Source organism: Mya arenaria, chromosome 1 (genome assembly GCF_026914265.1).
Source record: "Mya arenaria isolate MELC-2E11 chromosome 1, ASM2691426v1".
Lineage (NCBI taxonomy): Eukaryota > Metazoa > Mollusca > Bivalvia > Myida > Myidae > Mya > Mya arenaria.
Window position 1 is genome coordinate 19,568,400 of NC_069122.1, and position 27,315 is coordinate 19,595,714.

General features: G+C 35.4%; 1 protein-coding gene across 4 annotated transcripts in view; it reads left to right on the top strand.

Annotated features, from left to right (window-relative positions):
* Nucleotides 1–15,792: 15,792 nt before the first annotated feature.
* The window catches only part of LOC128231955 (uncharacterized), a 47,007-nt gene continuing 35,484 nt past the window's right edge, over nucleotides 15,793–27,315 (top strand). The window contains exons 1-2 of one of the 4 annotated variants that reach the window (XM_052945266.1): nucleotides 24,705–24,836; nucleotides 27,169–27,196. In XM_052945266.1, coding sequence (XP_052801226.1) covers nucleotides 24,720–24,836; nucleotides 27,169–27,196 — 145 coding nt within the window. In that variant the 5' untranslated portion in view covers nucleotides 24,705–24,719. Of the gene's footprint in view, nucleotides 15,946–19,257; nucleotides 19,415–21,500; nucleotides 21,709–24,704; nucleotides 24,837–27,168; nucleotides 27,197–27,315 lie in introns of those variants that run through there. The other 3 variants (XM_052945276.1, XM_052945248.1, XM_052945258.1) reach the window with 3 other exon arrangements.

Sequence of the window (27,315 nt, forward strand, 5' to 3'; positions counted from 1 at the left end):
GGTTATGTATTTCACGTAAATCTGGTAAATATTGTACCTAACTTTAATGAAAATCCATTCTGGTGTTCAGCAAATTGACCTTAGACTGGAATGTGGACTATCCACCTTGTTTCGACGTAGTTATCGTTTGATCCGAGTTAAATGAAAATAGTATACGGGTTTATGTGACACGTTGCACAATGAATATATGGCTCGAACTATAGACCTTCGAAACTCGATCCTAAACTTCAGCCAGATCGCCTGAAATTTGAGGTCTGCTCGTCGTTTTGATGTGGTTAACATTAGACCAAAATATCATACAGATCCTTCAATGTGTTTTAAAGTTACGGAGTGGACATGAAATATATTGGTCAATCATTTACCCTTGAACCGTGACCTTTGATCTTAAATCGGCGTAACTAGAACGCGGGTTCTGCACATTGTCTCGATGCGGTGACATAACATCCACATACAGGTCTATACCAGACAGACAAGCTAGCGAGCAGAGGTCCAGATAGACGGGAATCCGCGCTAAACATAACATGACTATTCATGCATAGCTTCTGCGAATACATACTTCTCGATATGGTTTCTTGACAATTTCACAGTGTTTTACACTAGTCATTTGAGAAGTCACATGCAACAGTGATCGGCACGAAAACAAAAGGTAACTGTAAAGGAATATATGACAGTTAAAACTTACATTAAAGGTGTTTCCATTGCTTCGCCTGACACTGTTAGAAAGCACTCTATCACCGCATGTTTTGATATTGATATCGTTTTTAGAAAGGTCAACAATAAAGACATCTCTGCCAGCTTGAATAGCTACCGCCCTATTGCACCAAGGCGCATTTCGACTAGCACTGTAGTTAGGGCATTTATCTGTTTTAATCTGAATCTGTAATAAACATAAAGGATTCAAATTTGCCTTGATATTGTGCCCGTATTTGTTTGAACAAACTTTCAAAACTAAATTAATTAGACAGCAGACGACGACGCCAGGTAGCATGCTTTATTTGTCTGCCTTGCTGAAAAGGTACAAAGAAAACAAATTACACCTACCTGTGTGTTGAATTGCTGATTTCTGTACAGAACAAATATTCCCTCGTATTGGTGTTCATATGTGCTTCTGTAAACCAATAACAACAATTATATCAAATGGGCTCATTTAAATATTATTAAAAAATTGTAATTGTGTAGAGACAGTGCAATTTTAATTTCTCACCAAACACATTTAATTGTCATGCATGTGGTCGAAATAACTATGGCTATCAGATTATGTCCTAATAATAGATCGTCTAAATGGATACATTCAAGATACTTTTTTACTAATGTGTATTCATTCAGAGTCCTTTACATTAATATCTTGAGTTTCAAATCACGTAATAATATTCAAAGTCAAGAAATTTATTTTTAGTAATATTGTAACATATGGTATACATACAACGTGATTTCAAATAGTATATTAACAAAACTGGGGTGCGTTTCAGAGACGATCGTTAAGGCGATCGTTAGCTGATTTTGGTAGAACGACCAAAATTACCGATTGGCACCGTTTACTTGATTCTACTTTCTCTGAGTAATAATCAATTCTTGACTTTTTCAACATTTTGTTAACGATTGCGCATTGGTTTCTATACATTAAATGGTCAACGTTGAGTCTTGAAATCTGCCATTTACGTTCTAGCTTACGCTTCACATGTTTGGCACCGTGAAGCTCCATTGGAACCAGGGACAAGATGGTCTCAACGTGATGGTTTTTAAACACAATGGCGCGTGATTGTCTATTAAAGCTGAAAGTTCACTATTGTATGATGAGACAAGAGTGTCTGCATCTGACGTGCTCTGAGATAATTTCAAAAGATTGGATGATAGAATGTCAGCTTTTAATTAGTCAACGTCAATCGACCGTAGTTTCTTGTATGTTACAGTTTTCTTTACCGGAGGGGGCTTCGCAGCAAGCGGATTGAACATTACCGCGAAATAATCCTTAGCTATTTTGCCAGAGCTATCTGATAATCCAGGATCGGTAACTACAATTGCAGATACTATGTTTTCCATGTCTCTGGTGATGACCACGTCTAAGGTATGACCGTTGACGTGGGTTGGCCCTTTCACATGTTGATACATGCCACAGGATTCAAGGACACTGTTAAATTTGATGGTGTCGCGATCACAAAGATTGTCCAAATGAAAATTCAGATCGCCGGTGATAATGACATTGTTGTCAATTGTGGCAAATTTTGATAAGAAATCTGGCCATTCGGTATCCAGAAAAACTCGTGCATTCAAGCCATTCTTCTTTGATGAAGGAGGTCAGTACATAACGGCCATGAGCAATGTATAGTTGTTGATACTTAAATTACACTCAATATGTTCAAATGTTGAAAATATATTGTCACTGGTTGAAGAGACTATTTTAACATCAATCACCCATTTATAGATCAGGGCCACACCACCACCTCGCCCACTACCTGGGCGTGGCACATGCTTGATTTTATACCCATCCGGTAACAGTTCACTTAGACATGCTTTATCGATGGAGGTGCCTAACGATGTCTCAGTCACAGCAATGAGATCTAGATCATTCGAGAGTATGAAGTCACTAAAAGATATCGTTTTGTTTTTCAAGGATCTTGGGTTTATGCAACAATTTTTTATGTTTTTCTGGCCTATTGTTTGAGATTCATATTTAATGTGAGATAAATTCATTTTTCTCTTCGTGTCCAGCATTTCTTTGTGGAATTTTTGTTTAGGCTTTGATCTTCATGTTAATTTTTATAACCACACTCGAACAACTATAGGATGTTATATCATTCATGTTAAATTGCTCCAGAAAATTGTATTTCTGTACTTTCTCCATTCATTGTATTGTATGTTATATGCTATGAACATTGTATAATGTTTTACGCAATGAACTTATCGTATCGTATCGTATCGTATGTTGATAGTCTGAACACTTCTTTTACAAATAACAAACACCTTTGCCGGGGCAGGACATGCGATTTATTGCTTGAAACAGCGTGAGCAGTTCACTGGTATAGTACGTACAACATCGTTACAATAATATACATCTGATCAAATCGTTTTCTACGAAATATTTGCTTACAATTATAGCGTTCTGTTAAACAACAAACTATATGAAAAGATATCATGGGTCAGATTAAAAACCAGAGATAAACTTCGCCCCAACAATAGAGTGTAAAATGCTCTGGAAAACTGTTCCCACTATATCTTAAGACTTGCGAAATAATATACTTAACATACCACATACAATATGCGAGTATTATTGTGTCATGCTTTAAGACAACATTGCCATATATCTGTACATTTCTCTTACAAAATCATATCTAATATTGTAAAACAACATAAACTTGAACCTGATTGCCTGAAAAGTTGACCGTTCAGATCGCTGTCGAGCATAAAACTAATCGCCACGAACATTATCCCGCCTAAACCGCCAACCAATAGCCATTGGTCACCTGACTTTTACACCCGATTAAACCGCGCACTAATATTTGCGCGCCAAAATGTTAAGACAAAAGTTATACTACGTAACGCACAGAACTAGTAAGTCTGAACACTTCTTTTACAAATAACAAACACCTTTGCCGGGGCAGGACATGCGATAGAATTTACAAATGTTAGTGAAGTCGGCAATCATCCACATAGCCGTCTTTGGCCGTATCTGTCTTCCATCGACCGTGTCTCTTTAAACACCGGTCTGAAACTCCGTCAGCATTTGCTGCTACAGTAGCTCCACTTGCTCTTAAAGAATGAGTCCCCAAGTTTAATGTTGGAGCGACTAATTGTAACTTTGAAACTATGCATTCTCTAGCGCGGGTATAACTGATATTTTTGTTCTTTTTTAACAGAAAACATTTTGCCTGATCTGCATGCTGGCCTGAATAGGAACATATCTGAACCGATTACTAACCCGGCGCATTTCATGTAACGCTCCAACATAAAAACTGGACAAGCCGATGTCGAACCCTTTGCAATTAAAACCTCTTTTCCCCCACGATAAATGTCTGTTTTGCTCTTTATGCTAATAACTAAGTGTTCACTTTCAAATTTAACGTCATTACATGTCAGTGCACTAAGCTCATCAAAACGTAAAAATCCAGCATAAGAGAGAAGAATCATTGAGAGATCCCGTAGAACTATCACATCCGTTGATTCAATAAACATGTCACAAAGCTTTATCAAATGCTCAGAATTTACAACGTCTTTTTTCTTAATGGGTTTTGAGTTTAAACGCTTTGCACATTCAAGCATTGATTTTACTACACTATTCTCGGTTGGATCTGTAAAATCATTTACAGAGTGGTACCACTTGATGGCATTAAACACTGCCGAAATAACACTGGCAGATGTGTTATTGTCTATCAATGATGATAAATACATTGCAATATGAATGGAATGCGCTGGTTATATTCGAATCCTTTCTCTATACAAAAGTCTATAAATCCCTTTGCTTTGTGGTGATATTTCAAAACGGTATTGTCCGCCCTAGCAGCTAAAAGGTGGCTTGCCATTCTGTCGACCACATGTTCAGAATTGTCAATAATCGCCCCGGCTTCCTCGAACTTTCGTTTTAGCGTTTGTCTCAAGCCAATACCTGCAATACGTATATATCATGATACAACATGTACGTGTTCCGTATTCGCTTATGATTTAGATACGCGTACGTCAGTCTGTACCTGTAAAACCGTAATCATGACGTTTCTTCTAAACGTCAAGCATATCACAATTTAGCGCCAATAATCTGAAACTCAAGGGATCGTGTATAAATATCCCGTTGTTCCCTTTTCCCTGTAAGACTGTGCCTGTAAGGGGAAATTCATAAACATCTTTTACAAAACTTTTAAAACCATGTTTTCCAATAGTGAGTAACGGCCAAAATGGAGCCAATATCCACCTAAGAACAACCACTGTTCCTCTGCATTTTTCAGCAACCATCTTGTTTAAACATTCAACGATACGATTCGGCGGTGGAACAATCCAATTCATCTCTCCTACCCAGCTTTGCGTAAAGCAATCTATGGCTTCCGTACCTGATACCCACCACCTTGAATTGAAAAGATCACATTTATTGTTATAATGTGACGCAAATCTATCAACTGTAAATGGCCCCCATTTTGTGTCTTAAATTTTAAAATTATTATCACTTATTGACCAATCATCTGAATCTAAGCATCTGCTTAAACGATCTGCTTCTGCGTTATCCTTTCTCGGAATCCATTCTACAAACAAAATGATGTGATTAACATCGCATATACGATGAATATCAAGACATATTTCGTGTAAATCGTCTTTATTGCTTCCTGAAATCAGAATGTACTTTACATTTTTGTTATCTGTGTAAACCAGAACATTTTTACCCACAAAATTGTGCAGATTACTAAGCATGATTCGGCGTACAGCTTCCAATTCCCGCCAGGTAGAACCTTTTACCTTCTCTGCATCAGACCAAGTCCCGTGTACTTTTGAATTTTCTGCTACATCAGGAACTTTAATGTGTGTATTCATTTGCGATAAATCTAAACATTTAGACTCACATTCGGGAGCCTCGAATATGGGAACATGTCTTTGAGACGGAAACCGTCTCTCGCTAACATAGCGAACAAACTCGCTTCCGGGAGCATACCTCTGAGACTTGACCGGCCTCGCGCTATCTGAGCGCACCTGCCCACTTCCGGGAGCATATCTCTGAGACTCAACCGATCTCGCGCTATCTGAGCGCACCTGCCCACTTCCGGGAGCATACCTCTGAGACTCAACCGGTCTCGCGCTTTCTGAGCGCACCTGCCCATTTCCTGGGGCTATGTTCGAATAAACTAAGCAATTATTCTGAAAATACCTCTTTTCCGAGAGCAAACCATCGCAAACCCACTCTGTGCGTGAGCTGCAATCCGTTTCGTCATCTGATGACGTCACTACCACATCAACTAGTAAACCTGAGGTACGATTACCATCATGATGAAATCTACACGTGAACCCTTACCAGAAACTACTTCACTAATCACGAATCCGCCGTAGCCCAAACTGCTTGCGTCTGACCAAAGACTAAACTCAGTGGTTTTGTCATATACCAAAGACTTGACTTCTATGTTTAATCGTCTTACATTTTCCGCCAAAACGTCAATTCATTTATGGCGTTTTCGTTTACCTTGACTGGAGCATTCCAACTAGCTCTACTATCAATACAACGATTCAAATATCTGGTCATTCTACAAACGATCTTACCGAGCACGCTTTGTAATGAAACAATTTGGCCAACGATACCTGCTAAAAAACGCACTCTGACCAGATCCAGCTTATCGCTTGCGAGCTGAAACTTTATAGAGTCTATCGCTATTTCTAGCCTTTCTATCCGTTCACAAGAAATGAAAATTCTATTAATAGTCTAGCGTGTGACCTAACCAGTTACCAATGCGTTTCGGGTACCAACTGCTTTTGTCTTCTGCCAACAAAAAAACAAATTCCCTTACTGACTGGCGAATAAATGAACTTGCTAACATTGCTTTTGTTCGGTGAATGTGACCGCCTATGCCGTCATCAAGGAACATAATAATCTTGTGACCTAGAGATCTCCAATATTTGACCAACACCCTTAAAGTTTTACTAAAAATAAACCCAGCGGTGGAAATACCGAATGGCAAAGATTTATATACATACCATTTATCCTTCCAACAAAATCCGAGATATATACAATGATCTGGCAAAATATCGATATGGTGATGGCGCTTTTTAAATCAAATGTGAATATGTATGTGCCTTTTTCAAATAATGTTTCTGCAACCTTAATGTCCTCGTATTTCATTCGAAACAGATGCAAACATTTATTAATGTGTCTACAGTCTAAGACGAGTCTAGGCTTACCATTTCTATTATACGCAACTGTAAGAGGATTCACTATATGAGGTCTCTCCTTAACCTCTGAAACGACACCCGTTCTAACCAGGGAAGCAATTTCTCCCTCTACAAAACTGGGATTAGTCCTTGCAGACTTATTATTTCTCAGCTCGATTCTCTCTGGAATAACCTTAAATGGTAACTTATAACCATTGGCAACCACGTCTAAAATGTATTGATTATCGGACGTTTCCGACCACTTACTTAGGTGTTTCTTTAAACTACCGACTGGAGTTACGTCATTTATGCTAGAGTCCACCCCATCTTCTTTTAAAGGGTTGATGTCTATAGAAGGACTTACTTGCCTCTCCACTTCCGCTTGAGTAGGTTCCGGATGATTCGTACCTGAATCTTTTACGTCAGTAACCAAGCAATTCATAAAACTACTTATCTTGTTATTCTGCTGGCTTGTGTTCTGCGGGCACTCCATTTTCCAATGGACAGATTTCCCACACATGAAACACAATCCGGGACGCTGCCTGCTCGTTTGTGCGATGTGCAACGCTTGTTGTAATCCCGGCTGCTGTTCCGGTCGGCGATACGGCCAGTTCTTACGCGGCCGCTTCTTGTCCGACTTGGCCTTCCTACTGGCTCGAGCTTCGGCCTTGTATATGCGCTTCTCGTCATCGCTGTCGTCTGCAATGGGATTGGCCTCGTACTCCGAAACAACACGCCAACCAAACTCGGACGTGTCTGCCAAAAGCACCAGTTTCTGGCGGTGTTTCAGCAATTCAGTAGCTAGAAAAACACAACATAATTGGCGTAATAATGCGCTTTATATGAAGTACTTATTATTTATACATGTGTATATTGACTAAGATGCGCAATGCTTCCAATCTTATAAATGACCATGCATATGGTCACTAAATCCGTGTTATGTACACAGATAAAATGTTATCGAAAAAGAAAATATCGATGTTATGTTTACCTTGAACAATAGCCTCGTGTGCGGCGGTTAAATTTTGCGCCTGGACGTGCGACCCTGCCGTTTCAATTTTCTCTAATACCCTAGAATTAATCTTGTAGTGCTCCTCGTTACTTTTCCTTTTAAATTTAGGAATGTCAAGTAAAGACGAGGGTTTATCACTTATCTTAGAAATCATCCCGCTGATGCTTCCGAGTAACTCCTGGTTGTTTGTCCTCATCACTTCCATGATTTTTTGTTCAATCCTTATGTCCATAACATCTGACATTTCGGACGTCGCCATGTTTCAAGCAAAAGTTGACCGTTCATATCGCTGTCGAGCATAGAACTAATCGCCACGAACATTATCCCGCCTAAACCGCCAACCAATAGCTATTGGTCACCTGACTTTTACACCCGATTAAACCGCGCACTAATATTTGCGCGCCAAAATGTTAAGACAAAAGTTCTGCGCTATACTACGTAACGCACAGAACTAGTAATTACAGTTGGAATAGCTTCAGCTAATGCTCTTAAATTTTCCATATTGATCCCTTGATTGTCATCCCAATTTCGTGTAAGCTGATAATGACCGCCTCTTGCAGATCTGTATGTCAAAATATCATAATCCTTTAAAATTTTCAATGTTTCTTTGTCCGGTCGTAAAAACCTTCTGGGTATGTTTTCCATCTTCAATAATTGGTCTCTATTGTATTTTATAAAGCACATTATGTTTGTGAGATTGTGTTCACTAAAATAGCATAAACTATTTTACAGGTAAAAGCAGCCTATTTAATTGTACATTCAATTTTTTTATCGAATAAAACCCACTTTCGAATAAATGAATCTAATTTAAAATCACACAAATGTTGTCTGCATATATTCATCAAACACTATGCAAAAAATCCTGGTTCTAAAGTCATCCGTTTTTACACAATAATCAAATTATCAAGAGCACAAAATTTCTGCTGCCTACACTTGGCGCAACGGTTGCAACGGATATTACCCTTAGCCCTGTAAATTTTACTGAGCTTTGAAATTTACTTTTACAATGAAGCTTTATCTATCGTTTTTCAACAAAATGTTACATAGTTTTAATAAATTTCTTAATATCTAGATAAAACAACTCTAACATGTTAGAACAGTTATTAATGCACCAGTCAATTGTAACCACGGCCCCTCCAGATCCAGGGAATAGCGGGACTTTCGCTCTAGCAAAGCCCGGATAAAACCCCCGCCCTGCGGACACGAACCGGTGGTAAAATTGGCGCGAATACAAAACCACCGTTTACCCGGCACTGCGGGGCCACCGGGATGGTAAAAACACGGCCCATTTCCCCTGGTATCCCCGGTATACCCCCGGACCTTGGGGGCCTAGGTTACAATTGACTGGTGCATAAAGTCTTCAAAGTGTTTCTATGACATACGAGTACATCAAACAATTATTCATCTATTCATAAACACATTAACTAACCGGGATGGAAACTGGTACTGGAGGCATGATTGCCAATTTCCTTCTAGCAGTTGTTGTTTGGTATCTTCATCTATTCATAAACACATTATCTAACCGGGATGGAAACTGGTACTTGGGGCATGATTGCCAAGTTCCTTCTAGCAGTTGTTGTTTGGTATCTTCATCTATTGAAGTCAAAGTTAGACATCCAAAATCAGGATACGTAGGCCTTGGCACCAGACTGTTTACAATTTTAAATAATAAAGCGCCCGCTTTTAGCAAGCCGATTGGAAATGTTAAATGTAAGGCGTCAAATCGCTGACTACTGGTATACAACTTTCGCTAAATTGTATACAGAACATTCATGCCGTGTGAAAATGCATTTTAGAGCAAAGGAAAACGATAGATTTACTTTTTGCAGATTCGACATTTTTATTTATTCGATTTTTCTGAAAAATGTGTAGGCCGCGGCCAACACGACCTACAGGAAGCTACGCCCTGCTAGTATGCGTTGTACAATATCACATATTAATGATGCATAACTGTATTTTGTATAATCAAATGTGTTGAATTGCATAATTATCAACCACATTAAACTGCATGTATACATATTTAACAGCTCAAACAAGTAACGTAGTATACAGTTTATATATATTATGTAATATCCTAGTATATTTTTGTCATTTGTAAATTTAAACGTTTTGTTCTTCATAATTGGAGGATATTTATAAAGAAATACTCAAAGAGGCTCAACTTCACATGATATATATTTGCAACCTTTATAATGTTGCTAACACAATATCACCTGTCATTTGGTTTAACATTTATAGGACTTGATTTTCTGTACCATATTTGCTTTGCATGAACCTGTCGAACTTGTGTGACCTCTGTAGGCGGAGTTTCGCAAGAAAGACCTGGGTCATGCATATGTAAAACACGAATTAAAAATACCGATAAACGCGAAAAATGATTATTACAACAACAGATATGAAGTACTGTAAATAAAAGGAAATATTACATTATTAATTATTATTTTTCGCGCGTTCATGCAGTATGCAGGGACGTAGCTAGGCCTAAAAAACTTGTGCGAATTAGGGAGGATTCCAGTAGCTTTATAGAGAAAAACAAACGGCGCAATACACCCTGCACCTTGTTTAAATAATCAAAAACTTGCTTTGGTTATAATAAAACAAACTTTTGAGTAGTTCAAAGTGTTTGGGTAGCTATAAGACTTTTTAGTCTTTTTGGGTGATTTAAATTTTGTCATTTTTCAAAAAAGTTGTAGGCCTACAAGGTCTATATGTAGCTACGCCACTGGTATGTAAAGGACCGATTTGTTTTTACTATATGTTACTTATCAGTATAGAAACATGTTCCGTAAAAGCCTCTTGTTCTGTTTCGTTAGTGTGATTACACAGCAATACTTGCATACAATGCATGCATCGTTTTCTTATATATACCTGTTATTATACTCATCACAGCTATGTTTATAATCACTAATTAAATCGCTAGCTCAAATAACAATGTGGACCCGTTATAAGATGAAAAAAAGAATAAAAACCTAACAACAAAAGCATCCAATGTACATATGTGTAACTAAATGTATACATATTATATATAATTATGTTAGATACGTTTTTCCTGTTTATTGTGTTAACTTGTTCTATATTGCTCAATGTTAGAGCACCTTACACGTTGTAAATATATTTGCTTATCTTCTGTATAGGAGGAAATAAAGATTCGATTGATTGATTGATTGACTCAAAACGACATAATTGGCCTGTCAGAATTTTGTAATAAGACCAACTCTTGCTTCAGCCATGTTTACAACATCGCAAATTCTGAACATTTTGAGTTAATACTTTCAAATGTTCCAAGAGAATTTTGTTTCGACCTTTAACAGTTTCACCCAAACGTATTTACTAGGCTTAATCACTCTTGCACTCTTACTCCCAAATACGAAATACCACAATTAATGCAATTGTTTTAATTTACCCAGTAGGCTGAATACATATCAAAAACAGTGTTTTTTTATGAAATACACTGTGTTAAATTTGAAAGAATTTTTACCTTATGAGACGATAGTTGATCACTGTAAATATTTTAGCTCTCGCTCTCGTCATTTATTATTTGTGCGTTTTCAGCTATTAAATACATGGTTAAAATCTTGTTATCAGTAATAAATATTTTTCATTAGCTCATTATTTAATAAGTAGTTTAAGATTTATCACTCAAAATGCATGCTTGTTAGACATGTGTATGCTTTGATTTTAAAGGGACTGTGTCACAGATTTGCACCAAAAAAGTTTTGTTCTGTAACGAATCTCAGGACAATTATCTAATAGAATGTGTAACGCTTTGATATCATAATTGTAAAAAAAATATACCAAAATGTCAAAAAAAAATGTGTCCGAGACCGGGTTCGAACCCGCGTCGCCAGAATTGAAGTCCAGCGTCTTACTCACTGAGCCTTTGTGGCTTATACTAATCGGGTGACATAATTAAGCTATAGACCTACCTCGGTAATATCACCTGATAACACCGACTAGCCAATCACGTATAAGGAATGAATTCTACCTGGTAGACATACCCAGTAATCTTTTTTAATGGTAAAATACGAAATAACTGCTAAACTTAAATAAATTGTAAACTATGTGGTACTTCAGTTAGTAAGTTTCAATGCATTGTACACATCGATGCCAAGTTTATGTCAGTTTTCGACCAAATTTTTTTTCTCTATTTTATCATACGTGAGACAGCCCCTTTTAATACGAGTGTCCTTTTATGGATCTCAACTTAAGCGGGTGCTTAAATGTCCGCCTAATGTCACTCATTCGATACAAACTCGATATTAACTCCAATTCGGAACACCTCGGCCATTTTCCATCAAAAACAACCTCGGCTGAATGCCGATACATCAGTAAAAGAAGTTCGTCATTTTTTAAATACTAGTATTAATCAATTGCAGTGTTTAAACGTGTATTTAGCATTACTAAGCTCAAATTGATTGCCAGTAAAGAATAGTATTGCATAAATAATTAACACTTATAAAAGTACAATCCGTATGTTAAGTTGCTAAATTGAAATTATAACACGATCTACTTGCAGCGTAGTTAAATGTAAAAAATACATTGTAAACCGTCCATATACATCATTGTTTTCGACATTTATTCATCCTGAAGGGAATATTAAAACAATATTATTAATTGTGGTAAATCTTCTTTGGGAGTAAGAGTGCTTCTTTAATCGTTAATATTTTACATTTTGTCATTTAACGATCGCACGGGACTGTGAACGTTTGGCGACATAAAACGCACAATTAATAAATGACTGGCGAGTTAACGATACCACAATGATGAGTAAGGTGTTTGTTTCTAAGGACGTTTTTGTTGATACCAAACCAGTTTCGAAACCGGTTTTGATAGTTTTGCTTTAAGTAACAAATGTGTTTTGTGTACTCTTTCAACATCATGGCGGAGCTACTGCATGTAGCCATTATTTCTAATTATAAATATTACCTTTTTCATTTAGCTCATTTGCCCATTGTAAGGCATTGTTATCAAAAAGATTGAGTTTGAACAAACGAGGTTCATCACTTTCCGCCATGTTGTTTTCAAAGAAAAATAGTTTTCGGATTGAACGAAACCGATGAAACCGCCTCCGGTAGGGGTTTCGATAGTTTCAAAAACCGATGTCGGTTTTCGTTAAAAACGATTAAGCTGGTTATGTTTTTTTGAAACTGTAATAAAAAAATACACAGTTCGTGAAACCGGTATAAAACCGAAACCAGTTTATTACCAACAAAAACGCCCTGAGCCAGAGCCAACTTTATATCTTTATAAAGTGCGCTTAAATGTATTGTGTATACATTCCAACTTTTAATCTATGTAATCAATAATAGTAATCAATATAAGTTTAATGTTTTTTCTAGAATGTCCCTGTTTCTCGAAAATTCTCAAGTTCTCACTCAACTGAGTGCACTGTTTAAATATGTTCAAAATACAAACGGATTGGAAATATCTGGTTATCTCATATTCTGATTTCTTTCTTATAACGTGAGGTCGTGCATGTGCAAAACTTTATCAAGCTAATTAATTAATAATAAAACACTTGAGTATCAGTATTTTTTAGTAATTCCTAAAGTACAATCTTTGCTATAAAATATGTTTTATTGAAGTTATTTACAAAAAAAAACTTGTAACAATAACTTATAATAATAATGAGAAGACGTGATTTTTTACAGATTAAAAATATACAAAATTATCAACCACGCAAAACTTTGAAGTACAATTCTTGCTATAAAATATGTTTTTATTTAAGTTATTTACAAAAAAAAAACTTGTATCAATAATTTTAATGAGAGGACGCGATTCTTACAGATTAAAAATATACAAAATTATCAACCACGCAAAACTTTGAAGTGGTAAAATATGTTGAATAAATTACTGAGTTATCATAGTATTTCTATGAAACTTGGGCAGGCCCAACCACTTCAGATCAATTTAAACCATTAATGTTTAATTGATATGAATACTACCAAAACCTTAAGTTTACGGAGTGTGAAAGACAATAGCTTATAATCAAATGTAAATTTGAGCGAGTAGGAGTTTTATTTGCATAAGTTTTTTCATCCTACGTCTTAATTACGCACATAAAGCAAAAGTGCAGACGAAACAAAAACAAGAACATTCTTTATATTTTTTTGCAGCGTAAGCGTCTTTTAAATTACCACGTGTGTACAAATGGTGTTGGCGTTTCTCAGAAATCCGCTTGTTGTTGTTTTTGTTGTTGTTATTTATATTGTTGCTGTTGTTGTTTCTGTTTCTGAGGAAAAAGATAAGTTAATCAAGAATAAATGTGGCACATGATTTAAAAAACAATGCACTTCAGTAAATATATTTGCTCCATACAACAATGCACTTCAGTAAATATATTTGCTCCATACAACAATGCACTTCAGTAAATATATTTGCTCCATACAACAATGCACTTCAGTAAATATGTTTGCTCCATACAACAATGCACTTCAGTAAATATATTTGCTCCATACAACAATGCACTTCAGTAAATATATTTGCTCCACAAAACAACGCACTTCAGTAAATATATTTGCTCCATACAACAATGCACTTCAGTTAATATATTTGCTCCATACAACAATGCACTTCAGTTAATATATTTGCTCCATACAACAATGCACTTCAGTAAATATATTTGCTCCATACAACAATGCACTTCAGTAAATACATTTGCTCCATACAACAATGCAAATCATTGCCGACAGACTGGCCAAAGACTATCGAAATAACGACATGTCGGGTAATTGACCCTACCTAAATAAAAAAATCCATTAATATGGTCAATGCGAATGTTTTTCTTACCTTTTTTCTTATTTTCTTGAGAAGACATTGGTTGTAATTAATGACATAATACAAAATGCCACTAATAAGGGCTGATTGAAGCACTTAACTTCACTCCTACGGCACATTTACACAATTTATTAAGACTAGGAAGGCTTTGGCCTCATTAGGCCAAAATTTCTGTGCGCTTGTTAGGGTAACACTTGTCCAAAAAAGATAGGGTAGGTAGTTCTTTTATTTATTTTTTAGACTTTATGTAAAAACGTTGTTGTCTCCATTGGGTAATGTCGTAAATGTAATCAGTTTATCAGTATTTATTTGTATAGAGGTTTTTAAAGTACATATTCAAACACACACATAATTGTTTTGAAAACGGTCGGTTCGGCGCCCATTTTGTAGGTAGTGTCAAATAACCCGAACAAGAAGTAGGCCCAATTTAAAGAGCTATATACTCAAATTTGTGTTTGAATCGGAACATTTTCTTGATAAATCATGATGAAGGTAAATTTTGACCCATGAATTATATATAGCATGAGCCTCAACATTTTAGGAGCAATTACTTAAAAATGATCTATTAGTTCTCATTGCAAAATACATTCCATAATATTTAACTGTTTGGTCTATAGTTGGCAATTACCAACGATTAAACTTTTTAAGCTCCTGAAGCTTTCAACTGGATATTCAAAATGCTGTTATTAAAAAAAAAAAATATATATTTCACAATGCAAAATTTATCAAAAAGTCAAGTAAATGTCTTTGATTTATTCATTGACTTTCACAAAGCGTTCGATCATCTCCGCTATCGAACGCTACTGTGCGCTTAATCCGTAAAAGTAATACCGCCTTTCTTTTTTAAAATTAAGCGCTATGTGCTTCGACCTTGAAAGGGATAAAATAGTCAATGTCCTACAAAAAGATGCCGTTCTTAATTTAAAGGAGTTCGCCAAGGGGATATATGTTGCGCTCGGATTCTTATCTTATATATGAATGTCATCCTTATATAGTTATAAGGCACAATCGGAACTCGGACATCTTTGAGTAATATAATTGTAAGATTTTACAACAACACTTAAGATATGTTTTTTTTTCTAAATGAAAACGCTTTACAAATTGTGGCAAGATGATCTTGCAAACAATGCATTTATTATATGATAACAATGTTCGTAGCCCGTAGGCGTTGCTTAATTGATAATGATGTAGTGCTCTATTGCGTTTTGAGACAGAAAGTATATATTTGTACATAATGTTCTTTTGACAGGTAACAAATTCACTTATCCTAGTGAGGTTGTTCGTCATCATTTGGTGTTGGAAATACTCAGACGTACTAAGAGGTAAGGCCTGTGTTGTTGTTTTTTCTATTGAAGTGACATAACATTTTAATAATAAAGTAAACCTTAAAGAGTAATGAATATCAATAACATTAATAGACACGTTATATCATTTTGTACAAATAATCAAATTGTTTATATTTGTAATATGTCATATCAGTATTAGTGTGTGTACACCACATGAAATGCACCATAAATGCTTCATCTTTAGTCATTATTTTGCTTTGATTGAAGACTTTAAACAAAGATAACTTTACTTTTTATTAACAATTTTAAATGAAACATGGCACAGCCAACGCCGCTTTCGGTCTTTTACCAGAGTTTGATTGAGAGTTTAGTTTCTTAAAGACTTCTACAAATCTTTTCACAAAACTGCCGCCTGATGGAGCACTGTAAAACATTTTTTTGAAACGGGTTTGTCGAAGTTTTTGAGGAAACTAAACACCTAATGAAACGAAGGTGGTTTAAAATGGTGAAATAAAATAAAAGTTAACTTGGTTTTAAGTTTTGCAAGATGTTGCCTTCCGATGTAGCATTTATGATGTAATTTATCGCGTGGTATACACACACTGAGTATGTTTCCCTTATAATAACTACATTGTTTACATGTTCTATGTACGTGTATCGAAATATTATGTCTGCCTGGTTGAAAATTGATAATCAATCGTTCACCGCTTTGGAAAAATTGCTTGATTATAGGGGCGGGAAAACACTGTAATTATTGCATTTTTTCTGCTTTTTTTATAATTTTACAAGCACATGCCAAATGCAAAAGAGAAGTTTTTACCTCAAAATTAATATCAGTGTTGTAATAAAAGAAGGCATTTGATGTAATATTTAATACTCAACTACATATTAAAATTTTGAAAGCTCGAACATTTACAAATCATTGTCTGATAATGATAATATAGAAATTGATGTGTCAAATTCAATAGCGAAAAAAGGAGGGGGTAATGACCAGTATATCGCTTCATGTTTTGCATCCTAAATAAGAAGTATCTTTAAAAAATGATACTCAGCCGTGTGTAAACTAGCATGATGACTAATGTCCGAATGGTCTGGATACTCGACATGTACTATAGATTGTTTTTGATTTAATTGGTTTTGGTTAATTCCTGAGTAAGTGCAGATTTTTCAAAGGAATATGAAAACCATGCACAGTATTACAGAGTCTTGCAATGTTTGACTTAGCAGGTGTTAATTCTTCAATACAGAAGTGTATTCTTCCCTAATAAGGTAATGAAACGCCGTGTGCTGTATTATTAGATTCAGTGCTGGACGTCAATATATATGACCAATAGGTACTGAGTTCTTGATATCATTCGTTTTGACTATGATGATTGACCTTAGTAAAGTTAGTAAAAAAAGTTTGCTGGTGCCTTTCAACTAACCCCTCATAAAAAATATTATTTTTTTATAAATATCAGTTTTGTAACATATTTAAGAAACTAATAAATAGTACGATATAAAACGTAGAATAACAACGTTAAACTGTTTTCGTAACACTAGTAAGTATTTCCTTCTTTAGTTATATGGTGAGCAATTGGTCAGCAGTATCCCTCAATTTCTATAGCTTTATTTATTAGGTCAGCACTTTAGCACGAACCCGAAGTAACGTTTTGGTAAAGTAGGTCACAGCGCAAGTAAGGAAAATAAAGCAAAGACCGTATAACATTAAAAAAGAATCAAGTCCGAAAGCGATGTGTTTACTGTTTTTAACGTTTTACTCGTTGTGTTTCCTTAACAGAAGATACATCTTACCTTTCTTGAAATATCGTTCGCCAGTAAATACACTTTTTCAACTTTTAAACAAACAGAGTTCTTATTTATTAGCTGCACTCTCACAGATTGAACGTTTTGACAACTTATTTTGTCTTGGAACGAGCCAATTTTTGCGAAAATCCATGGAAACCAGTTATATAAGACTGCTGACGAGAAAGCAGATCGCAGATTTTTATATTTAAGTTCAAAAATTGATGTTTTATGCATTTTTCTTAAACCGTTTAAGTTTAGGCCATAAAACATTTATTTTCGGACGAAAATATGAAATCAACGATCTGATCTTTTGTCAGCAATCTTTTATCACTGGTTTGCAGATATATACGCAAATTTGTTCTCTTTCCAAGACAAAAAAATAGAAAGTTGTAAAAATGGTAAATCTGTGAGAGTACAGCTTTAAGAGCTCGTTTCTGATACTTATTGGCCTTTAAAACTCTCTGTGAAATTTGCAGGGAGGCAGGGTTAATTCAGAATGTCTAATGGCCGAAAAACTATGAAGTAGGAAATAGCTGACCCGTTTGAAAAAAAAAACACCTGATAAAATGGCTGCTACAGTGCCAGTACTCTTCATTTGGTCTCACCGGAATCGATATCAATGCTACATTTAAATTTGATCACTCCACAAAGTCCATTGAATCACCACGATATATAACGATTAACCACAATAACCCACGAACGGCCACGTAAGACAGTTCGATTGGGTATCGCTAGCATTACAAATTCATCACATTTTGAACAAAAATAACAAAAAAACGTAACAAACCGTAGCGGCACCACGCCTTTTTAAAAAAATATATATTTTTTTGTGGTTTTCCCAATTAACCAGGATCACCGATGACTCGCCGCAATGCACGCATATGTCCTCCGTATACGCTATATACACATGTGTTTTAGAAAAACCACGAACACGATCGTACCATATCCACACCGTTGGTATGAATAGACACCATTCTCGGACAGTACCTGACCGATACGCAAATACAGACTCTTGTTCAGCAATTTTATTTGGGTCAATACAAGTTTAGGGGCGGTGGGAAAAGGGAATGAGGGGGATGAAAATCTACCAATTAATTTATAGTCGTTTAACGGGATTAAATTTTGGCCACCTTTGTGGAATTGTCCACGGTATTGGGGCTGGCCATAAATCTCAGCCTCTTAAATATATACATTACAAAAAATGCAAATACGTAATTTTATTACAATGGCATATCCGTACCTAAGTATTATACATCACTTAATTCACACTATTAAAAGATTCCGCGGCTGCAATCGAGCATCAAATGTCACTAAATCTGTCCATATTTCTTAGAGCAGAACGACTTAATGGTGTTACTTCAGGGTGAACGCGTGGCGTGTCATTGTTTGATCCAAACCAATATAAGTACGAACGATTAAACTGTATATTAATTTTCATTCAAACGTGAACAGCTTATTCAGACATACAGATTTTTAACCATAATCAATTTTAAGCTGTTACCTTACAACAGAACGGACAATACAAACGGTTTGAAAATGGGATTTACATGTAGTATGAGTGTTGTTTCGTGTGCGATGGTGCTGCTCTGTTTAGTGTCATATTCTTACGGAGGAAACTTTATGGCTCGTAAAATAAAGCTCAAAAAACCAGATCCACCACTTCCACAACCTACACCTGGTGTGGAGAAACCGTTACCATCTGGTGTGCAGAACATTGGTAATGATAAAGAAGTTTAAGTATATCACACTGCTAATGTAATAAAAAATATGCATGTATGACACACCCTTGGTCAAAAATTGCCTTCTAGTTGATGTTATATAAAAATTGAGGTGCACCGCTAAATTCAGAGGAGCACCCCAAATGAAATATTAATTCAAAATTCCTATTAAACCGCTATGCTTAGACCTTTATCTATGCTTAGACCTTAACATCATAATTCGTCCAATGAGATGACAGTAATTCTCAAGCACTTCAATAAATTTGTTTCGGTAAATCAGCAGTACACCGTTATTTATTTTAATCAGCTGAAGAGGTAGATATAAAGAAAGGCTGGCTCAGTTTGTAAGTATTTAAAATGAGATACATATGATACAATGTGCATGTATGTACATGTATATACATATATGTACATGTGTTTACATGTATGTACACTTATATACATGTATAGAATGGTAATAGTGTTAGGGTTAGTTAACGTTGATGCTACATATTTAAATTTGAAAAGTTTGTGAAATAGGACTCATTTGAGAGTTTGCGCTGAAACATCATAATACTGTTTGTTATTACTGGACGTCTGAAAGGAACATCTTACTTCAAGCATGCTTACAAAAGTATAACGGGTCGGCTTTGACAAACACATTGCCTCAAAGTAACTGTTATTACTTGAAGACGATCGCAATTTCTTGCCTCTACATTGTAATCAAACAATCTATAACGAACTTCTTGACTCTAAATAGTAATCAAAGCATCTGTTATTACTGGACCACGAAGAAGAACTTCTTGACTTTCGAATGCAATCAAAGCATCTGTTATTACTGGACCACGAAGACAAACTTCTTGACTCTATAGTGTAATCAAAGCATCTGTTATTACTGGACCACGAAGAAGAACTTCTTGACTGTAGAGAGCAATCAAAGCATCTGTTATTACTGGACCACGAAGAAGAACTTCTTGACTGTAGAGTGCAATCAAAGCATCTGTTATTACTGGACCACGAAGAAGAACTTCTTGACTGTAGAGTGCAATCAAAGCCTCTGTTATTACTGGACCACGAAGAAGAACTTCTTGACTGTAGAGTGCAATCAAAGCATCTGTTATTACTGGACCACGAAGACGAACTTCTTGACTTTAGAGTGCAATCAAAGCATCTGTTATTACTGGACCACGAAGACGAACTTCTTGACTGTAGAGTGGAATCCAAGCATCTGTTATTACTGGACCACGAAGAAGAACTTCTTGACTGTAGAGTGCAATCAAAACATCTGTTATTACTGGACCACGAAGACGAACTTCTTGACTCTAGAGTGTAATCAAAGCATCTGTTATTACTGGACCACGAAGAACTTCTTGACTTTAGAGTGCAATCAAAGCATCTGTTATTACTGGACTTCTTGACTGTAGAGTGGAATCCAAGCATCTGTTATTACTGGACCACGAAGAAGAACTTCTTGACTCTAAAGTGTAATCAAAGCATCTGTTATTACTGGACCACGAAGAAGAACTTCTTGACTGTAGAGTGTAATCCAAGCATCTGTTATTACTGGGCCACGAAGACGAACATCTTGACTGTAGAGTACAATCCAAGCATCTGTTATTACTGGACCACGAAGACGAACTTCTTGACTGTGGAGTGCAATCAAAGCATCTGTTATTACTGGACCACGAAGACGAACATCTTGACTGTAGAGTGTAATCCAAGCATATGTTATTACTGGACCACGAAGACCAACATCTTGACTGTAGAGTGCAATCAAAGCATCTATTATTACTGGACCACGAAGACGAACATCTTGACTGTAGAGTGTAATCCAAGCATCTGTTATTACTGGACCACGAAGACGAACGATCAATACTAGTTTTATACACCATTACATCATTAAATCCTTCGTGTCTCCATTCGAGCTTTAATTGTCACTATATCCATCCATATTTATTTGCGGCGAAACAAATTAACGTTGCTGCATCATTGTGAACGTCTGGTGACACGTTGCGTAATTTAAAACGATATATGATGTGTATTTATACATTTAATTGAATACTTAATCATATTCAGATAATGTTCGGAATAATTGATTTTAAAGTTGCTTCAGTATTACAGAACGGACGATTATAACTTTCGAACATGGGCTTTGCATTTGGTTTGGATGTAGTTTCAAATGTGATAGTGCTTTACTGTTTAGTGACATATTCTTACGGTGGAAATTTTATGGCAATGGAAATTGTAACACAAAGCGTATCTCTACCTACAATTACTACACCAGTTAACATTCTCATTTCCATGGATGAAACAGGTAATATTAAGATGTCGTGAACAACGCGAACAAATGAAGGATTTGACATGAGCAAGAGGGATGGATGGGGGCGTATTGGTTTTGGAAAGGTGTTGCTGGTATTAGCCACCGGTTTCCAAATCAAAAAGGCTCAACTTGTTGGTCCCTACTCAAAGAATATATGGTTAATTTTAGGGTCATAGTATGCATTCTGGTATAGTTTAGTGGCGTCTCTCTATCATATACACAACGCGTTTTTTTTTGGAGCGGGCATCGAAGCACCCCCGACTCCACACACACACACACGCACGCATGCACGACACACAAGCACGCACACACGCACTTACGAACGAACGAACACACGCACGCACATACGCACGCACGCACGCACGCACGCGCGCACACACACACACACAAACAAACATGTGAATGCTGTCTTTATCACATACTTCGATGCTAATGGTAAAGGCCATTTGCTTTCTAATGCTTTCTTAAACACCTGTATGTATTAATAAGACTATAATAATATAAAAACTATTTCTTCCAAAAACTTCTTAAAATTGCAGCTCGTTTGTATTTTCGGTATTCAGAAACAGTGTGTGTATACCACGTGAGAATTGCGTCATAAATGATACGTCGGAAGGCAATATTTTGTTTCTAATGAAGACTTTAAACAAAGATATCTTCACTATTTCTTCACCATTTTTAAAGGAAACATAGCGCAGTCTATGCCGCTTACGGAGCCCCACCTTCGGTCTTTTACCAAAGTTTGATTGAGGGTTTAGTTTCTTTAAACACTTTGACAAACCTTTTCACAATACGGCCGCCTGACGGAGCGCTGTCAAAACACTATTTTGGAAACAGGTTTGTCGAAGTGTTTGATGAAACTAATCATCTTATCAAACTTCGGTAATACAACGAAGGCGGGGCTATTTAAGAGGCATAGACTGCCCTTTTTTATTTAGATTAGTGTAGTAAAGGGAAAGTAATCTTTGATTAAAGTCTTCTTTTTAAGTTAAAAGTGGTCTTCCGATGTAGCATATATGACGTAATTTATCACGTGGTATTCACGCACTGAAAAAGTCATGTGATATGCAAATTTTGTAATGATGTTATGCGTGCTAAATATAGACTATACTTGGATTATACTGTTGTTGCATTTTGTAATACTTGAAAATGTCAAAATTTTAAAAAGAAGTCATTTTGATATACATAAAAATAAGTGTATATCACTAAAACGTTATGGTACTTAAAATTAGTATCTTTATTTACGTTCATTGAGAAAAAGATGTGTTATTCATGCATGTGTACATAGAGAGGAATACATAGCAAACACAGAGTGTGTATACCACGTGATAAATTGCGTCATAAATGCAACGTCGGAAGGCAATATTTTGCTTCGAATGAAGACTTTCAACAAAGATAACTATTTCTACGCAAATTTATCACGTGGTATACACACACTGAAGTACACCCATAAATGAAGGGATTAACGTTTTTACGACACTTTCTAAATTTGTGAACGAAAAGAAGTACGTTCACCACATACAATCATGACGTCACGTTATGTGTACAACATTTATGTAGCAGTTTTTAATTTCTATAATTGATTAATTAAATCCGTTAATGGAGAAACCTTTTACGAAGGTGAAACCGTAGGTGACAACTGTGACGTTTTTAATGGTTAAAAAACTAACAGCTTATGAATAATTTCAGTAAGTATAGATGATGGCATACTACAGCATAGAAAAAGAATATAAAAAAAAAAATACAAAAGAAAACGTTACCGAACATTTTTTAATACATGATTTAGGTGATTTTAGTTTTGGAACAAGCTTGAAATGGTTACGGTTAGATACAAGTTTTGCATATTTTTAATTCGTAATAATTTCTATTTGCTTTTCGTCCTCACATGGACCATTAAAAGGACTTGACACCAGATGACACAATTGCAAGAAAAAAAGAAAATTGTCAAAAACTAACATAAAGTTGATTAAAAAAAGTAGCAGTTTTTGTATCAATACTAAGCACGTGACTTTCACGTGCCAATCATACACACTATAAACTGGGAAACCATTATGCACTATTTTAACGGATAAACGCAGCTGAGACAGCGACAAGTTATTATTTTAATCATGTAATATGATGTCTTATCGGCCTCATACTAGCTCGTTTTGACAATTCTAGGTTGTGTAGAAATCATGTTTTTACCGATTTTAGGACGATCTGACGTATAGCGCATTTAAAGGCCTAGTTTAAGGAATGTTTGGCATGATAATCCCCTGCTGTGCATCTCCTGCTAATTGCACTGGTGTCACAGTAGGTACCAATTTCCTGTGTATTCGTTTATTGGCTCTGGGCAATTTAGGGTCCATTTCTGAAATAAAACATCCAAAACTGCACAACAGGATACTCAGATCAGAGATCTGATAAGACAATTAGGCAATTAGATCTCTGATCTGAGTATCCTGAATGTCAAAAGACAACAAATATAAGCAAATCAATCGGCATACTTTTGTTAAAGTTAACAACGTTGTTGACAGCATCGTTGTAAACTTTTAAAGGTTTAATATTTTGTAACGAGCTTAATTTTTTATATATAAAATACTTACAGCTGAAATATTTGTCTCGGGCATCATCGTTAGGAATATTGGTGATCAGCAATGTGTCCATGAACTATCCAGAACGGACCTCTCTGGTACTGGGCCTTTTTGACCCGACTCCGTTCCAACGCAATACAGATTTGAAAGATAACAATGATGACGTCAACGACGTTCTTAACATTTTTTTTTTCCTTAACAATTATTCTATTATTAGAAAATCGTTAGCAATACAGATTGGAGTTCCCGCATGGGCAATGTCAGGGTACGGCTGTGCGCTCAGTAAAAAAACACACACTCACCTCATGGTTGTCATAGCCACGGTTGAACAAAACATATCCACTCAACCGCAGAGGTACACTTTATACAAAACAGCGAAAGATAAAGCAAAAAGTAGTGAAAGGTAAAGTGTTAGGATAAAACTATTGCATTATGGAGAGTGAAATGTTGTTAAGTTTGATTGTAACTGTGTTGTTTGGGGTGTCTGACCGTGTAAGCTGTGGTAATTCTATGATGTCGATAATTTTGCCGCCTACAGTTGAAGTCTTTGTAAGTTGATGGAGTTATGTAACTTAGTAGGCTTTAAAATGTAACTAAAAAGGATTAAACAAAAACACAATATTAGACTTACTTTTTTATGTGTGTCGTAATCAAATGATTATTGGCCACAGTCACTAGGCTGTCTAATTTTAATTGTAGAAAGAAGTGTTCTGCATTTGAAGTAAGGTTGGCAATTTACCATTAGGATGGAAGGATGTGTTAATGTATTTGAGATAATAACATCAAGATAATTGTAGTATTTTTTTCATGGATTACATTTTTGAGTAACACCATAATGACGCTACTATTATGATATGATTTATCAAAGGGAGGTAATAAAGGGGAAGGGGGGTAATAAAACTACATTTCAATATGATTAAATAACAATTTCATTGATGGGTTTCTTGAATAACATAATATCTATATAAAAAGGGGGTATCGGTGAAAAATATTAAAACTTTTAACAAGAAGCCCATATGCTCACGTACAATTAGCGTTTCGCGACCTCTAATAATGAAATGGTTGGATATGTTTTGTAAAAAGCTGGCTGAATGAATCTTTAATTCCTCCAATGAACGGCACCTTGACCTCAAAGTATACATTTTACTTGCATTAGCTTAGCTGAGCATCTTGCTCATAGATGCATTATAAATATAAAATACGGCATTTTTCTTTATGTTTAAATTCCTCTCATTCAATGCAATTACGTGTGGAATATAAATGATTTCGTAAGAGGGGGATGTATTCTAAAGCACTGACATTAAAGGGACTATAAACCAGATGGTCTCACAATCGGTATATACAGTAATTCCTCAAAACAAGCCTAGAATTGTCTATATGAGCTAGTATGATGCCGATAATACATCATTTTACATGATTACAGAATATTTTGTCGCTGTCTTAGCTGTGTTCACCCGTTTAAAAATAGTGCATAATGGTTTCCAAGTTAACAGTGTGTTTAGTTAGCATGTAAAAGTCACTTGATTAGTATAGGCTTATATACCGATACTATTTTTAACTTTACTGTGATTTATGTGGTAGACAGACCTTGAAATCTTTCGAATTAGAAAAATACGCAAAAACTGCGAAATATACATGTTTCGAAAGCGATATGATAAACCAATAAGCAAGATTTAAAGTATTGTACACAACGATTTCACTGGTATGTAAGTGTTTGACTATTTTCTCTTTTTGTAATCTTGTGTCTAGACCCTATATTATTTAATAATCACTAACCATTGCGATGGTTTTCCACATCCCCATAATTCAGCAAACGAACGGATAAAACAAACCGCATTTTAAATCAAACGTACTAAATGTGATTTCTATTAAACAACTTAGTCTTAAAAATATATTAAAGTTACGCATGCTTTTTCCTAATATATTCATAAAATGAACAAACAAAACGATCAATTTTAAGCCAGACACTATAATCAATCACAATTATCAAACTTAACTATGGTATTTGATCAACAGTTACGTCAGTGTTCCGTAAAGATGAATGATTGCTTAAACAATCACTTACCTAGCATGTATATTTAGTATATTTATATTACTTTCAATTATTAGTATTGATGTAATAAATAATTATTATTATTTTTATATATTTTTTAATATTTATATATATTTATTTAGATTTGTTATTTATTTAGATTTGTTATTTATTTAGATTTGTTATTCTTTAAATAATATTTATTTTATTATTATTTGAATTATTTATATTATATCTATTTTATATTTTTCATTATTTATATAAAAAACAACATTCATTGTATTTATGTTATAACTATATGTGTTTATAAAATATTTTTTGTACTTGTAAATAAGCAGCAAGCATTTCGCTTTCATGTAATACTAACACAATATTGGGTCCCCAGATTTAAAAATAACATCACTGCCATTGGCTGAATAAAATGACAAACTTATTTGAACATCATATACCTTAAAACGTTTCTTACACTTATTTGATTGCATAGTTCCCTCAGAACCGAATGGATTTAATTTAAAGTGTTGAAAGGGGCGGGGGTGTATTTCCCCAAAGGATATGTTTGAAAAATTAAAGTCCAAAATAATGTTGCGTTTGGGACTTATTGCACTATATTGAATAAGAAGTTGTTTTTTTAGATACCCCCCCCCCTCTCCCCGCCCCCTAAGACCGCTAGTGTATACCATATTTTGAAATAAAAATGGTTCTTACGAGTATCTATAACAAAGAAAAAAACAGCATTTCATTTAATGAAAAGGTTAACCAGAAACTGCTGTTTATTAATTAAAATGCTTAAAATTTGAACGGTTTCAACAAATTTTTTAAACCACCCGTTGCTTCACAAACCAATTTCAGGTTGAACGGACTAATCGTCAAGGTTTTGGTAACCGTTAAAACACTTTTTACACAAGCCGATTTAATTTATAGCAAAATCATATATACTAGTATGTAGTATAGAAGCTTCTCAATAGTATACATGTATGTAGCGTCTTATATAAATGT